This window comes from Anoplopoma fimbria, chromosome 19, assembly GCF_027596085.1.
Source record: "Anoplopoma fimbria isolate UVic2021 breed Golden Eagle Sablefish chromosome 19, Afim_UVic_2022, whole genome shotgun sequence".
Classification (NCBI taxonomy): domain Eukaryota; kingdom Metazoa; phylum Chordata; class Actinopteri; order Perciformes; family Anoplopomatidae; genus Anoplopoma; species Anoplopoma fimbria.
In genome coordinates, this window is record NC_072467.1 from 18877068 (window position 1) to 18891846 (window position 14779).

Here is a 14779-nt window from a genome sequence, read left to right on the forward strand (position 1 = left end):
CCGGAGCAGGACAGCACAGGCGAAGCTCTGAACTCCCAGAGAGTGTAGGTAGGACAGGGAGAGGAAGCAGAAGAACAGAGCTGTACAGTTTTATTCCTGACGGCCGAGCCCACACACTCACACACACTAACACTGCACACACACACACACACACACACACACACACACACACAGACACTTAGTCTAACGCACGCACTTTTGGACTTTCGACTCATTTGTGGACTCCAAACAGCCGTCCTCTGGAACTCTACCTGTGCCGTCCTCGCTCCCACGCATCACTCTCCTCAACTCTCCTCACCCACCGTCACCCCCTCAGTCCCCATCGCTTGGTGAGGGCAGATGGCCGTGGCGCGGGCCTCTCTCGGGGGTGCCTTAGGCTGTGCCCTGCTGGCCCTGGTCCTGGGGAGCGGCATGGATTTCGGGGCACCCCCTGCAAGCTTCTACCCCCGTTTCAACCCCTTCTTCTTCCTGTGCACCCACCACGGGGAGCTGGAGGGAACCGGGATGGCAGAAGGTGGGGGAGAGGTGCTACTCACCCTCCAGATAACAGGCAACCCCATCGCCTACACCCCTGGACAGGAGTACCAAGGTGAGCACACCCCCTTTGGTGTCCACTTTTTGCTGCATGTTGAAGAGAACTGGATCTTTTGTTTTAGCAGTTTGTTAAAATATGTGTGTAGAAATGTGTTAAATTGATCTAATTGTCAATTTTTATTGGTTTTGAAAATACAATGCGTTTTGTATTATTGAAAATAGTTTTCCTCTTGTGAAAGAAATTCACTTTGAAATTGTAGATATTTTCCTGCTAAATTGTGCTAAGATGTTTCTTATGCCTAAAATACATTTCACATTAAAGATATAAAGACAACTTCATGATAAGGAGCTCCACACACGCACACATGTACAGGGAATACATTTCTTACTTGCAGGTGTTTTGCTTCGCACATGAGGTACCGCTGTGGTGTGTGCATTTAGGGAGGGTGCTGTTGTGTGTGTGGGGTGGCTGTTGTTGGAAACCAGCATTTATGTAACTGTAATAAGTAGTGATGCTGAGTGGGACTCCTGTTCAGTGCCGTGAGCAGCTTTTGGTGTTTCACTGAGCTGTGATCCTGATGCTCCGTGTGTAGGTGGCTTCTCCACAGGACTAACAGCGAGATCCCTCCAACTGAATGAGAGAGAGAGAGAGAGAGAGAGAGAGAGAGAGAGAGAGAGAGAGAGAGAGTTAGAAAACGGCGAGTGCGAATGGACAAACGGAGCACCACAGAAAGCTCTGAAATAAAGACTTAGAAATCAGTAAAGCGTGCGTAGCGTGTAAGAGGAGGACAGAGATGAATGTCCCCTTTCCCACACTGATGTGCTGGCACCTGATCCTGGAAAAATGATCCCCTCTGACCTCCGTCATTGCTCCGTCACTCACTCTCGCCACTCACTTAACACTGGGGACAGTGACCCGCACAGGCCACCCCGGACCGGCCGAGGTCACATTCCCATGCAGCTATCTTCTTCTCTAAGAGTTAAATATATACACATTTTATGTATATTACTGATTGTATCTAACTTCCTAAATATACACACACTGTGTATACATTGGCAAAATCTCTTCCTAACCCTGTCTTTGTTGTATTTCATCTAATTTAATATGGCAGCGGATACACAGTCATACAATGTACTCGCGCTGTTAACAACTGCGATCCATTATCATGGCAAATAAACCTCTTCATTTCAATAACGATCCGTGCGGCAGCGTTTGTGTAATTGTATATAGAAAAGAAGAGGATATGAGAAGGCCGAGAAAAAAAAACAGAGCAGGAAAGGAGAGAAGTCTGGAAGAAGCAAGTATTATCCTCTGTCTGAAAAATAACAGCCCGGATCAACCCTTCAGTCAAGCACCTTTTTTAACTGGGGCCAGGCTTGTAGGGAGAGATTTGAATAACTAGCTGGTGGATGGGAGGGATAGAGCGCACGGAGAGGTTTAAATAATTAGCATTAGAAATGTGGTGAACTGGGAGGAGGGAGAGATTTAAATAGGGCCACGGCTGGGATCGGATGGAGTAGGGGGAGATTTAAATGACGATGAGAGGATTGAGCCGATAAGATACCGGCAGCGGGGCTTGCACGGAAAAAAATGACAGGGTTCCAAGCTGCTCACTTTTTTTTCTTTCTCCGTCCCATGTTTTGGCACACGATGGCACCTCATTGTTAAATTTCTAGGCTTTTGAATGAGTTTGTACGGAGATGGGAGGATGAATGGCGAGTGAGCAAGTGAAAAACGTGGCTGGCTGTGTGCGTAGTTTTGCAATCAGGAGCAATCCCAGTCCCTCTCTCTCTTTTTTTCAAACCTTTATGATTATATCCATCCTTACATGTTCTTACCACAGTCACTGCCAGGCTCATTGTGACAAGAATTGGGTGTTTTTAGAGGGCTATATATCTATATAAATGTACAGGTGTTAGATTGAGGGTGGACATGTATCTGCCTGCTCCGCCTGTTGAAAGCAGAATGAGAGAAAAAAGATAGAAAGAAACAGTAAATCACATCTTCTGGTGGTGTGAAAGGAAAAAAGCAAGGGAAGTGTTTGTGCCATTTTTTTTTTGTCTACGCTTCTTCTATTTGGTTTGAGCTCAATTGTGTATTTTGTTTTTTTCGTTGCTTTCTATGTGCTCTCTGGGCTCTGGTTTTGGATTACATTTGGTTTAATCTTCTAAAAGCAACGTGTGATCTAACCACTGAAAGAGCTGCATGTGGAAGTGGTGGGCGGAAGGCATTAGAGATGCTGGCCGTGTGGTTGTCGAAGGGCTGTAAAAAAGAAAAGTGAAGAAAGAGCGCAAAGGAGAGAGGTTGTTTAGTGGAGGGAGAGAAAGTCAGAAAGAGAAAAGAGATAGATGACCCCCTTCTTAAAGAGACAGGAGGTGAGTGTCTCTAAGACCCACCTCGGTATTCAGTGCCGAGCCAAAGGAAGATTCTGTGTGGCCGAGTTGTCGTACAGTAATTGGGTTTCTGACCTGACCTCACTGCCCCTAGCTTCTCTGTTGCTTTTGAGCGATAAGACCATGTGTGGGCAGCGTACTCTGTCTGTGTGTGTGTGTGTGTGTGTGTGTGTGTGTGTGTGTGCGTGTTGTATACGAGATTACTGTGTTTAGCTATCCGAATGAAATGACCAAGAGAGATTGCGCTACTCTCTGTATAAAATGTTTTGAGAGGGTGGGTGTATTGGCAGGGTCATAGTGGACAGAATGGAAACAGAAAATACTTTAGAGACACTCTGAACTGAACTGCCGGGAAACCGAACGAGGGGAAATGAAAAGATTTGTCTGCTTCCATTCAGACTCTAGGGTCAATCCTTGTACCAGACAAATGCAGAGCAAGTGTCACACACACACACACACACACACACACACACACACACACACACACACACACACACACACACACACACACACACACACACACACACACACACACACACACACACACACACACACTCACATACTGCCCACATACAGCCTTATCTTTCAGGAGAGAGAGAGAAGCTAAATGAAATAAGGTCACACTGGGATTTGAGCCTGTCCTTTTAACCACTTTTTCTAAAGTCAGGAAGCAGTTCTTTATTTCAATAATGTCAAAACATTTTTTTTTGTGTGTCTTTGACCTCTATTAACTGCTATGGGAATGCAAGATGTTTTCTATATAGCAACCGTGTGTTTATAGGAAGCAACATCAGAACACAAACTCCAGAGCCCTGTGTTTCTAAACACAGTCGATCAGAGAATGCTGTTTTTTTCATTCTTCTTGATCTGGTCCTCCTTCTTTGGAAACATTACATGTTCATTTTTACAGATGAACAACCGTCTCCAAGAAGGGAGGGGGACACAGCAGAGGGAAAACAGGAAGAGGCAAAACAGTTTTAGCATCAGAAAACATGGCCTTTCCAGTTAAGCACATTTGATTCAAATCATGATCAGAGGAGACATCAATCTGCTGTGTTATGCAGTATGATTAGAAAGCACAATAGAAAAGATTGGTGAGGGAATGGAACAGCAGCACGGTGTCCTCTGGAAGTCCTCAGAGAATAACCAGAAAAATGGAGGTGCACGAGCAGAAATTGGGCCAGTGAGATTGATTGAGTGCCTTTGTGTGTTTGTGTGAATTTGAACCATCTTTTTTCAAATCGTCAAACTGTCAAATTCATTCAGTTTGTAGAGATGCGTGTGCACTTGTGATTAAAGCTACTGTTGTGTTTATTAAGACAGTGGTGTAAACTCGACTGCATGTTTGTTTGCATAGTACACGGTGTCATGTCTGGTGTCTATTGATTTTCATTTTCATGGTATTTGAAAAGCTTAAGTGAGTGCTTGTTTTGGCAATATGCATATTTGTATTTAGAGTTTTTGAGTGTGTTTGGGTAATTGATGTCAGTGTAAAGTACTGAATGAGCCACTCACACAAGCCCCTGCTGAGGCATGAAGGTTTCAGGTAGGCTCTCCCTCTCACTATATACACACTGTTGAAAGCCAAGCATTATTCAATGGGCTTCAGCAGTGTGTCCCTACCAGAGCGCCACAATAGACAAACAGGAGGAGAAACAGTGGTTCGAGGGAAAGAGACAGAGGGGTAAAACAAGAGAGCTGCTTAGAGAACTAGTTGACAGTAAAGGCTGAAACGGCCATTGCTAATCTGTCAATGGTCCCCACAGCGGTCCCTGTTCCATGGACCTTTTCATGTGCAAATGATTGAAGAGGCCCCGAGAAACAATCAACATTTCAAGGAGATTTGGACGTTGCCACTAAATGACATTCTTAATGGGAACTTGGAGATAAATTCATCCCCACAAAATGCCATCAGCTCTTCCCAGGATAACCTATCAGATTAGACGTTGTGAATCACTACAGCCGCTTTCCTGCCAACCAGCAGAAACAACTCGGAGGCCATTATCTATCTGCAAAGTTGATTACTTGTCCTGGTTTGAGTTTTTTTTTGTTTTTTTTCTGTGAGTGTGCTGTTGACCGATGTCTGTAGAACGACAAGTCAGTCATGTCAAAGTGAAGGTCACAGAAGGCTGTAGGAAAGCAGGTATTATCTCGCCATATTCAGGGTCATATCAGTAAAGCAACACCATGGAAACACAGGGCCCGTCTTCAAGACTTCACAAACCCACAGTTGTCTTCAGATTGAATACCGAAATGGCATCAATCTGCTGTGACTTCAGCAGCCCGTCGGATGTCATCGTCGCCTTCTGCAGCACTTAACCTCTAAGGGGACCGCTCCGGGTCTGCTTTCTGACCTCTGACCGCTTCTTGTCAGTGCTGCATTGCTTGGAGCTCTGTTCCTACCAAGTGATTAGATTTGGCTGGTGTCCCTACTTTTCCTGTCCACCAATCTCCTTACATATCTGTTCGGCTTAACGGTAGCATTTCATATTTATCTTTTTAAAAGACCAAGGAAACTCTTGAAGTATTTCTTACGGTGCAGCAAGCATTGGTCAGTGAACCATCAAAAGACTGGCCTAGTTTTCATGCAGACATCCAGTTTAGGGGAATAGGGACACTGAAAAAAGAGGTAAGAGTGAATTAGGAGTACCGGGATAGAGGCTAATGGTTTAATATGTATCTCTTGTGAGCAAAGGAAAAGCAACACGCAGACAGCACTAGCACTCTCAAGTGGTCCAAACCCAGTGCATTCATTAGCTTCCCGGCTCTTCAGCCTCTCTGCCTCCTGCTGCTTTGTCTGAATAGGTCACTTCACTGAGTACAGAGAAGTGTGTCAAGTGTATTGCTGTTTGTATGGGCTTGCTGGGTGTGTTTGGGTGTTCTGTCTTTGTGGACATTGAATGATGAACCATTTAAAGAGCATTGTATCTACCGAGATATGCCAGTTTCCTTTTTATAAGAAGGAGCAGATGGGCGAGAAATGAGAATGGATATTCATTGGGAATCTTCCCTTTGTCACACATGCACGCTCGGCCATGCACACAGCACTCAGCTCTTAGTGGGTGATCCATCATGACATGGAGACAGGTCAGATGTTTCACCGGCTAAACACAAATGTCATGATCAGCGGGCTATTACATTTCTTTTTGTCGATGTTACAACAGAATATGACATGATAACATGAACAGGAGGTTTTTTATTTTCCTCCTGTCAGGAGCTAAATGGCTGTGTCACAGGAACATGCTCTAGCTATTATAACACACAGCATAAACTTCTGACATTGTAATGATGCTACAACAAAACTTGCAGTGATGCACACGTGTGATGTGTCTCTGTCTTTGTATTTCCTCATAAAGAGGCAGTCAGCTGCAGCAGCTCTGGAGAATTTGAAACCGTGATAGTTGAGATGGCCCAGATGCCACCTATACGCTACATTTGCAGAAAATTGATTTACTGCATCAGAGAACGGAGAATCACCTCAGATAACAGTGACATTGTTCGCCTTTTGCCAGGCTGGTGCCAGAGTGATGCCAGCGTGGTGCCAGGTGTGGTAGATAGAGCTAAAAATGAAGGCCAGTGAGTGGATCCCTGCCAGGCAGAGGTATGTGTCTGTGCCAGTCTGATCTGGGAAAAGCAGCAAACGAGCGCTTCCATTTTTTATTTTCAATTTCCTCAGCGGATTCATATTCCAGCCAAAACAAGAAAGCTCTTAACAAGCAAATATGCGCTGTGTTTTCAGGAACTTTTATGAGTGGGCAGACGAGTGGGCGTAAGTATTTTCAGGATGTTGGAGTGTGTGCTTGCCTTTTGGGGGTTTGCCTGATTTGGAGTGCCTCTGTGTTGATAGTATAAGCTTGGGTGTGCAGATGTGCTGTCGTTCTGTGTACTTGCTTGCTGTGTTTCCCTTGTGTCCCTTTCTTGTGCCTTGAGCTTTAAGTTTTAAGACAGCAGAAGCACCAACAAAGATTCCATTCCTGGCATAACTAAAGCTACATGTAAACCATCCAAAATATGGTGCCATTATTAGTTTTTCCACGCCGGAAGGACAAAGGATTTGGTAGCATTTTTTTGTGGGTTACTCGCTCATTCCTGTTGTTGCTGAAGATTAAGTTTGAGGAATGAGGAATGCTGTATTTAAGACATTGTATATGCATCAGTCCCTATGGTAAAGCATAGTGAGAAACAACCCCAGCTCACAAAGCCCACACAACATGTTCTAGACCCTGAGGGTGTGAGGATGAATCCCAACCACAGAGTATTTACTGCCTAAGTTTCCCAATAGAAAACACAAGGGAAGCAACGCTCTACAGTCTATTTGAATTATTTTTTATTGCCACATTACAGTTTCCCCCCTCTCCTCTTCCCCTTTGATGTTTACTTGTAACTTACAAACAGGTTGTAAACATAATTACAAAGGTTTTTTTTATATATATATATATATATCACAGGAAGCCCCAAATACCAGGTCCACATATAACATTAAGAGCTCCGTGCGTCTATGCAAACTCATGCTAATGTCCCCATCCCAATCTACCTCATAACAATGGCCCAGTGTTCATTCTCCTTAAGGAGTACCAAGTGGCTCTAAGCCGGATTTTTGAAAAGTGATGGATCCTTTTCAGACCTTTCTTCCCTCCTCCCCTATCCTTGGTGCTGGACGTGTTGTTCTCATGGGGTGGTTTCCCAGCCGCTGTTGATTAGCGTGTCAGCTTTGCCCATGGCCTCTTCCTTTTAGAGAATGGAGCTCCTGTTGGAGGATTGTGTACCTCCTCCTCCTCCTTCTCCTCCTCTTGCTCTGGATCCTCCTCCTGGCGGCTTCATTGAGAGCGCCGTAATCCCTGCTTGGGGGGCAGTGTGTCGTCTGTGCTGATAGCATTCAGAGGGCCTTGTAGCGCTCCAATGGACCCACTACAGAGGAGGCAGCATGGGGCAACTGGCTGGGTGCTGGGCACACGGCGCGTGGCTCGGGCGGATTAGCCCCGGCTCTACCCCCCATTCAGCTCCAGCCTCCTTCAAACAACCAGGCCCACTCTGCCCACGGAGACACGGCAGGCTGGCGGAGGCAGATTACACATCCGCACACATGCACAAGCTCGCACGTATTGCTGCCGAAAAGTGACAGCATGGGTGAGGGGGTTAGCGTTTACAGGAACCCCCCTGAAAATACTTCATTCCCCTAATGCTCTGTCGTGACATCCCACATATCAAACCTCCAGCCCCCACAGGTCTGCGTGACACCAGTGGGCTCTGACTCAGGATTAGAACATCTGCCGAGGTTCTCCCAGTAAAAATAAAGATTAATACATCTATCTATCAGAAAGATTTGTGAAAGGCAAGCTTACCTTTACCTTTCACATGTCATCAATAAATAAAAAGTGTCCTTTTCTACCAAAGATGTACCCAGAGGAGCAGCATGTCTTACACCTCAGTGGACCAGGTGTGATAATGCGTGTCTGGAAGTGATTGGCAATTTAAAATTAAGAACAAGAAGAAGTGAGACTTCACCTCTCTGCCTCATTATACTCAGCGTTCCTCTCTCTTTCGGCTGATTTCTGTCCTTGACTTCCCTTTTCCTTCCAAAAATGAACATGGAGCAGTCTATCTGCCGCTCAGTGCTCGCTTTTCACAGTGAAAGAGAATATGAAAAGAGAGCAGCCGTGAAAAACACCTCAGCATTTTCCTCTTCCCCCTCGGGAGATGGCAGACCTGCCAGAGAAAATAGATAGAAACAGCCATGTTTATTTATTTCATTGCTCTTGATTTGTCGGTGTAATTGCTGGGATACATTGATTTAAATTAGTCACATGTAAGGGAGAGTATACTCAACTTTCTGTTTGGATAAAGTAGGTATCAGAAGAACTAAAAAGTTCTTAAGAAACCCTAAAACTGGCCATACCTCTAACAAGGTACTGGGGGATATTTGTGACCAGTTGCAGTTGACTGTGTACTTGGGGCTTTGATTGAAGCTCGGGCCAGACAACACAATGTCTGTCAGTGACTCAACACAGTTGATTATGTGCAAATATCACTTTGTCTTTGACAGCAGAGCATACAAAGTGATAGTCATAGAGTGATCCTTGCTATCGAGTGAAAGCAGAGGTCTGAGGTAGAGGTTAAGACAGAAAAGAGGTGGGGATGAGAGATGGGCGATGGAGGGAGCGTGACAGTGTTAATTACAGCAATGAGTGCATTCTTACCAAACTGAGCTGGTGTGATTAAGACTGGATGTCAAGGGAAATGCTCCCCATTGATCCACTGCCAGTAGAGACCATCTAGTTTTTCATTACTGCGACCAGCTTGTTAATTAGAAATCAATCTTTCCCCTCTGCTCTATGAAGGCCCCCCCCTCTCCACACCACTGTGTCACTTTCCTTCCACCCCAAACATTCATACCCAAAAGCTATGGAGGCATGTCAGGCTTTGACTAATGTCAGTACTTTTTCACTTACTTGGCCATAATCTGTAATTTTCATGCCAAAAAAAGAGCAGGGAGCGGAGAGCAAAATAGTGAGGCACAATATCCTGCCTTCCTTTCCAACTCCCAGGACGCCTTTCAGTTCTTTAAAGAATTTGCCAAACTCTAAGATTGAAGACTGAATTCAAATTGACTTGCTGAATAAGTTATCATGTTGTCTTTCAACTACATCTGTGTGAAATTGGGTGTTTTTCAAGGCTCAATGAGAGACCTTTGATGTGTTCTGTGGAAATCTGAATGGGACCAAATGGCATGGTGCATGGCTCATTAATCTTTAAAGGTTAAGGGTTATTTTAATCATTTTACATTGAATTCATTTTGTAAAGTTGATCTATTGACACAATTTATGATTATGTAATGCATAACATTGTACCTGAATTTTTTTAATAATGGTTCCCACTATAGTATATAGTCTCCTAACTACGCCGATACCATAAAGTGCTGTAATGGAAGGAGAGAGTAAAGAGGGTGTGAAAGAGATGCTGAAAAGGACGGACCGAGTGGGGATGTAAAGTGACCCCCAGTATAAAGTGACAATTCCATTATTCATATTAGAGCTATTATATCTGTGATAGTGGGAACGTGGTGGGGATTGCTGTCAGCCTGTAACACTGTAGGCAGCGTGACTCTGAGTTTGTGCTGTGTGTATGTGCTCCTATGTGCACATATGCATGTGTGTACAGTAGTAGGCGCTGATACGCAGACCAGCTCTCTGGTTTTGGAAAAGGGAGATGTGTCCAGATGTTTCTGGGCAGTAGGCATTTCCAAACTAGGCTCAGATGTTAACGTGTTACAGGCACAGGTGGATGGACTTCTTTGCAGACTGATTTTGAATGCTTAAAAAACATTCGAAAACATATTTTATTTCAAATTTCCTTTGATATAAACAATATCCATGCCAAACCGTACCATTGTCTCTTGTTGTGACACTTCTGTCAAGTAGCAATGAGTGCATTATGTAAAAACTTTCAGATTTGTTTATAGCATGTAAGAAAAGCTGACTTGTTTTTGGAACACTAACAATAATTGCAGTCCAACATAAAATCTGCACCATGTGTTTCACTTTTCACAAGGCTGAAACAGTTCAAAAGTCCAGATTGAAACTCTGATAAAAACTGCAGTTTGAAGTGTCAGCCCATGAGGATGGCTAGGACGAGGGCGGGTGCACCTGGTGCTAACTTACTCACTTATTCTCTTTCATCCCATAAACCTCAGCGAGCCTGGAATATGCAGTGTTGAAAATAAAAAAGGTGGAAATTCAGCACAAAAAAGGAGGAGTTTTTTATTATTTTAAATTACAATATGAAAACAAAGTTTTAACTTTTTAGGAATATTTCAACTCTGTTGGAAATAATTCAATAGAAGCACGATGTGTGATTTAAATAAACATGACTGAGTAGGTCCAACATATTGACAGTTATAAAGTTTCGTCTATTCGTCTCCTTGTATGTGCAGAAAGGTTTATTTTGTGTGTCCCCAAAAACAGCCCATCTCAACCAAAATATTGATGGACTAGATTCCCTCTTTATGTTTTGACTCTGTGGGCAGGTTTTCAAGCTGTACTGTACACCTGACATCTCTGCAGTGGCCACAAATTAATCTATGATATTGACCACTTATTCCTTAGCATGTAGTATATAAAGTCACTAAATGCCATCAAATGGCCAATTGACATAATGCTAAAATGACTACAATTTGGAACAGCTTCAGTTAGTTAAATTCAATTGCATTCTTCTTCAGGACAATGGTAGAGAAGACAAAATCGAGAAGTAATACCACTCTATTGTGTCTTCATGACTTGATTTAAATGATGGAGATCGAAGTACTTTTACGTTTCATAGAAGGTCAAAAAATAGAAATAAAAAAGCTTTTCTTATCAAAAGTTATATTTTCCATCCTTCCTTGGATCTATTACATTGCTTTTTTTTATTGAGGTATCAGCATGCACACTGGAAACTCTGATGAAAACTGCAGTAAATGATGACCCGTGGGACAAGTTTCCAAAGCATAATTTGCAGGGAGCTTTTTGATCCTTTAAATTCTGAGCACTTGACCCATTGTGCTGCATTCCTCCAACGATCAGGTCTGGTCTGGCATTGACTAACTAAGATCCCCTCTCCACTCTTCATGTGAAAGGACTGCTTTCTTTAGTTCAAAAATGATGTGGGTATTGTGTGGTTGTACAAAAGATATGACTTCTGTGGCCAGGTAGTGACACTTTTGTTGACATGATCTTCTGTCCCTCAGTGTTTGTGGCCTCCTCAAGGCCTTGTCCAAAGTCTCAAGGCCCTGCTTTGACAGATGCCTTCCGGTCATGGCTCGCTCAGTTGTGAAGCATTCTGGGGTGGGAGGTGGGGGAGAGACCAGCTGTGGGAAGGGGGTGAAGGTCACATAGAGAAAGTAGCCTGGTGTCCCTGAGAGGGACGTAGCAGCCAGTGGGGTTATATTGGCCGTGGTTGACAGCTTGGCCCTCATTACCTCCTTCCTGTTTCCTATAAGGACGGCTCCCAACGGAGCACCTGAGGTGGAAAGAGAGTTATGCAACAGCGTTGGTCCATGTCCAATGTCTGAATTTTGTCTGTGCGTGCTTTCACATCTGGCCTCCTGGTTGATGGTCTATGTTTGAGTGTGTGTTTCTGTGCAAATGCTTGTGATGTTGACGTGTCTCTTTACAAATGTGGATGGATGTTTTTAGTGTCGTTGAGCTTCCAATAAATGAAAAGGAAAAAAATATATATTTATTGTTATACTGTTTTTGCTTGTGTGTGTGTGTGTGTGTGTGTGTGTGTGTGTGTGTGTGTGTGTGTGTGTGTGTGTGTGTGTGTGTGTGTGTGTGTGTGTGTGTGTGTGTGTGTGTGTGTGTGTGTATCTCTGCCCTGTGTGAGGAGCTGTGGTTTGGGTCTTACCCCAGTTTTTGAGGCTGACTGGGCTTCTAGTGTTTTCCTACATTCCTTTGATTTTGTCTCATCAAGTCAAAGCCGTATACAGTGGCTCTCCTCCGTAACCTGCGTTTAGATTCAAATATTTATATTCTCATGTTAAACACTTTGGTTTTATGTGTGTACTAGCATGTTCAGTATGGCTCTGATAAGTGAAGGAAGACACTTTGCTTGTCAGGGCTGGATGGCTGAAGCCTTTTCTCTGTCTGCAGAACACATGGTGTTGATCATAAGGACAGCTCACTCTCCAGTCCTGGCAGTCACCAAGCGACAGAGGAAAAGAATCATGGTGTTCCTGAACCTTATTACATCGTAACCCTTTACAGCAACCACCAATTATGCATCTCATTCTGAATGATATTCCCTTCATGCTGACTGCTCTGTAAACCTAATGCTTTATAAGATGTCTTTAATGAGTAATCATGCAGGATGCTATTGCTCGCCGCTTTGGGCCTCGGTTCTTTTATATATTCTTACCCTTTCTCCTCTCATTCTATCAAGATTTCATCAAGATCGATGAAGACAAGGTCCATATAACAGAACTGTAGATTATCAAAACCCATTTAGAGTCTCAGAGCAGAGATCAGTACTACGGTGGGATCCGCATGCTGTTTGAGGCCTCTGTTCAATGAACCGATGAATAATGTTAAAAGCCCGGAGAGATGATTTGCTATCAAAGCCACTCACAGGTAAAGTGAATAGCCTTTGAGTTGTCACAACGGGATGTGCTTCTACTGAACATGCACGGTTCAGTTAGACACTACTAAGAAATGTTCTGTCGTAACTGATTTGGCCTTGTTGATTAGTGGCTATATGCCTTCATAGTGGGGTGGGATCTTTCTTGTAATTCAAATGTCGACCTTTTGGCACGAAGGATGTGTGCAGAATAATATAACTTTTAGATAACTTGCAGATTATATGCGAGTGGTGCTACAACCCAGAAATCAAAATGAAAGGCAAGAAAATGTCCCCAGGGCATTAGAATCACAATACTCTGGAGACTTTGGAAGATATAAACTGATGCTTCTTTGTGTGTAGAATAACTTCCACACCTGTGCTTGTTTGTGCTCAAGCATGTGACACACAGACTCATATGAATGTAAACACACACACGCATACATTGCATGGTATGAGAGCGGCACAATGAAGTGTGATTCTGAGGCAGATTATGTGTGAGGAACAGGATGTTTGTGACAGAACTGCCTCTTCACTCCTGTTTTTCTCCACGGCTGTCGCAGGGGTGAAGCCAAGTTAGGCAGGCAGGAAGGCTTCGACTCCCCTCCTTGGTTAACAGAGGAGATCCTAATGAAATTGGACCCAGATCAAGAATATAGGCTCCACATTATAATCTCTGGCAGTGATCAAGAAAGGACCCTGTAAACTGGTCCCCAGAGATGGATTGCTTTCATGTAAAAAAATATTTGAGATGTTGCCGTTAAGCAGACCTGTAGAAGCTCAGTGGCTGATAGGTTGTCTGTGATCTGGTGTTTCACAGCAGCAGATGGCAGTGCCAGCAGGCCAGGATGGTGCCAGAAGGTTACGCAATGGAATGATGCCTCTAAGACCTAACTAGAACACCACATGACACATATATGTGCAGAAAAAACACTTCCCACACAATCTTCTAACACTGCAGAGAGACTTTCATACTTGCAGATTATCTGCATCTTCCTGTACTTTAAAGAACCTGTCTTTCCTTTCTCTATCAGAGGAAATATTGGCCTATCCTTCATGGTGTCATGCTCAGGTGACGGGTTTTGAACCATTTCAGGAAGCTCACAGTGAAGTGGCACCCCCGAGACTGGCATGGCCACGGAAACAGATGGAACTATAGCTTCCCCATGGTCTGGTCTCCATTTCCTGGTCCTCTCTGGGGCACGTGTGTGTCTGCCAGTGGGATATGGGTCAGATGGTCGGCTATCTTTATCCAGATTGTTGCCAGGAAAACCTCCATCCATTTGGAAACAAAAAGGGTGTCCTCGTGATTCACTTGATTAAAGAAAAAATGGGAATTTCATTGATAATTTTCTCTGTTACAGTGTCTTATTTGCTGTGTCTGGCATTTCAAATAATTTGACTCACTATGTGACTCGTTCTGTGCAGACTATGGTGTTTTGTCTGTGCTTGCTACCGAATCAAATCTTGTCAGAACCTCTTTTTTTGCATGAGCCATGTTTTTTCAGTCTTGGGGACTCTCCAAATGTTTTCTGAGACTTGTTTTAGTAAAGTAAAGGTTATGAATGTGGGTGTGGTGAAGACTGGCGGGTGTGTTTGTACACAAAGAGCAGAAAGGAGCTGTTCAGGCCATGCCAACCATACAGGGACTTAAAAAATGCAAGTTGTCTGGGCTGCTACATAAATCAGGTCTTCTCTCAGAGCTCCCAGACTTCCTGTCCAGCTCCAGCCTGGTCTCCTCGCCACGCTGTTTTCTAAGAAT

General features: G+C 43.9%; 1 protein-coding gene across 1 annotated transcript in view; it reads left to right on the top strand.

Annotated features, from left to right (window-relative positions):
• Positions 1–339: 339 nt before the first annotated feature.
• The window catches only part of reln (reelin), a 93570-nt gene continuing 79130 nt past the window's right edge, over positions 340–14779 (top strand). The window contains exon 1 of the mRNA XM_054619925.1: positions 340–589. Within this exon, the coding sequence (XP_054475900.1) occupies positions 340–589 (250 nt within the window). The remainder of the gene's footprint in view (positions 590–14779) is intronic.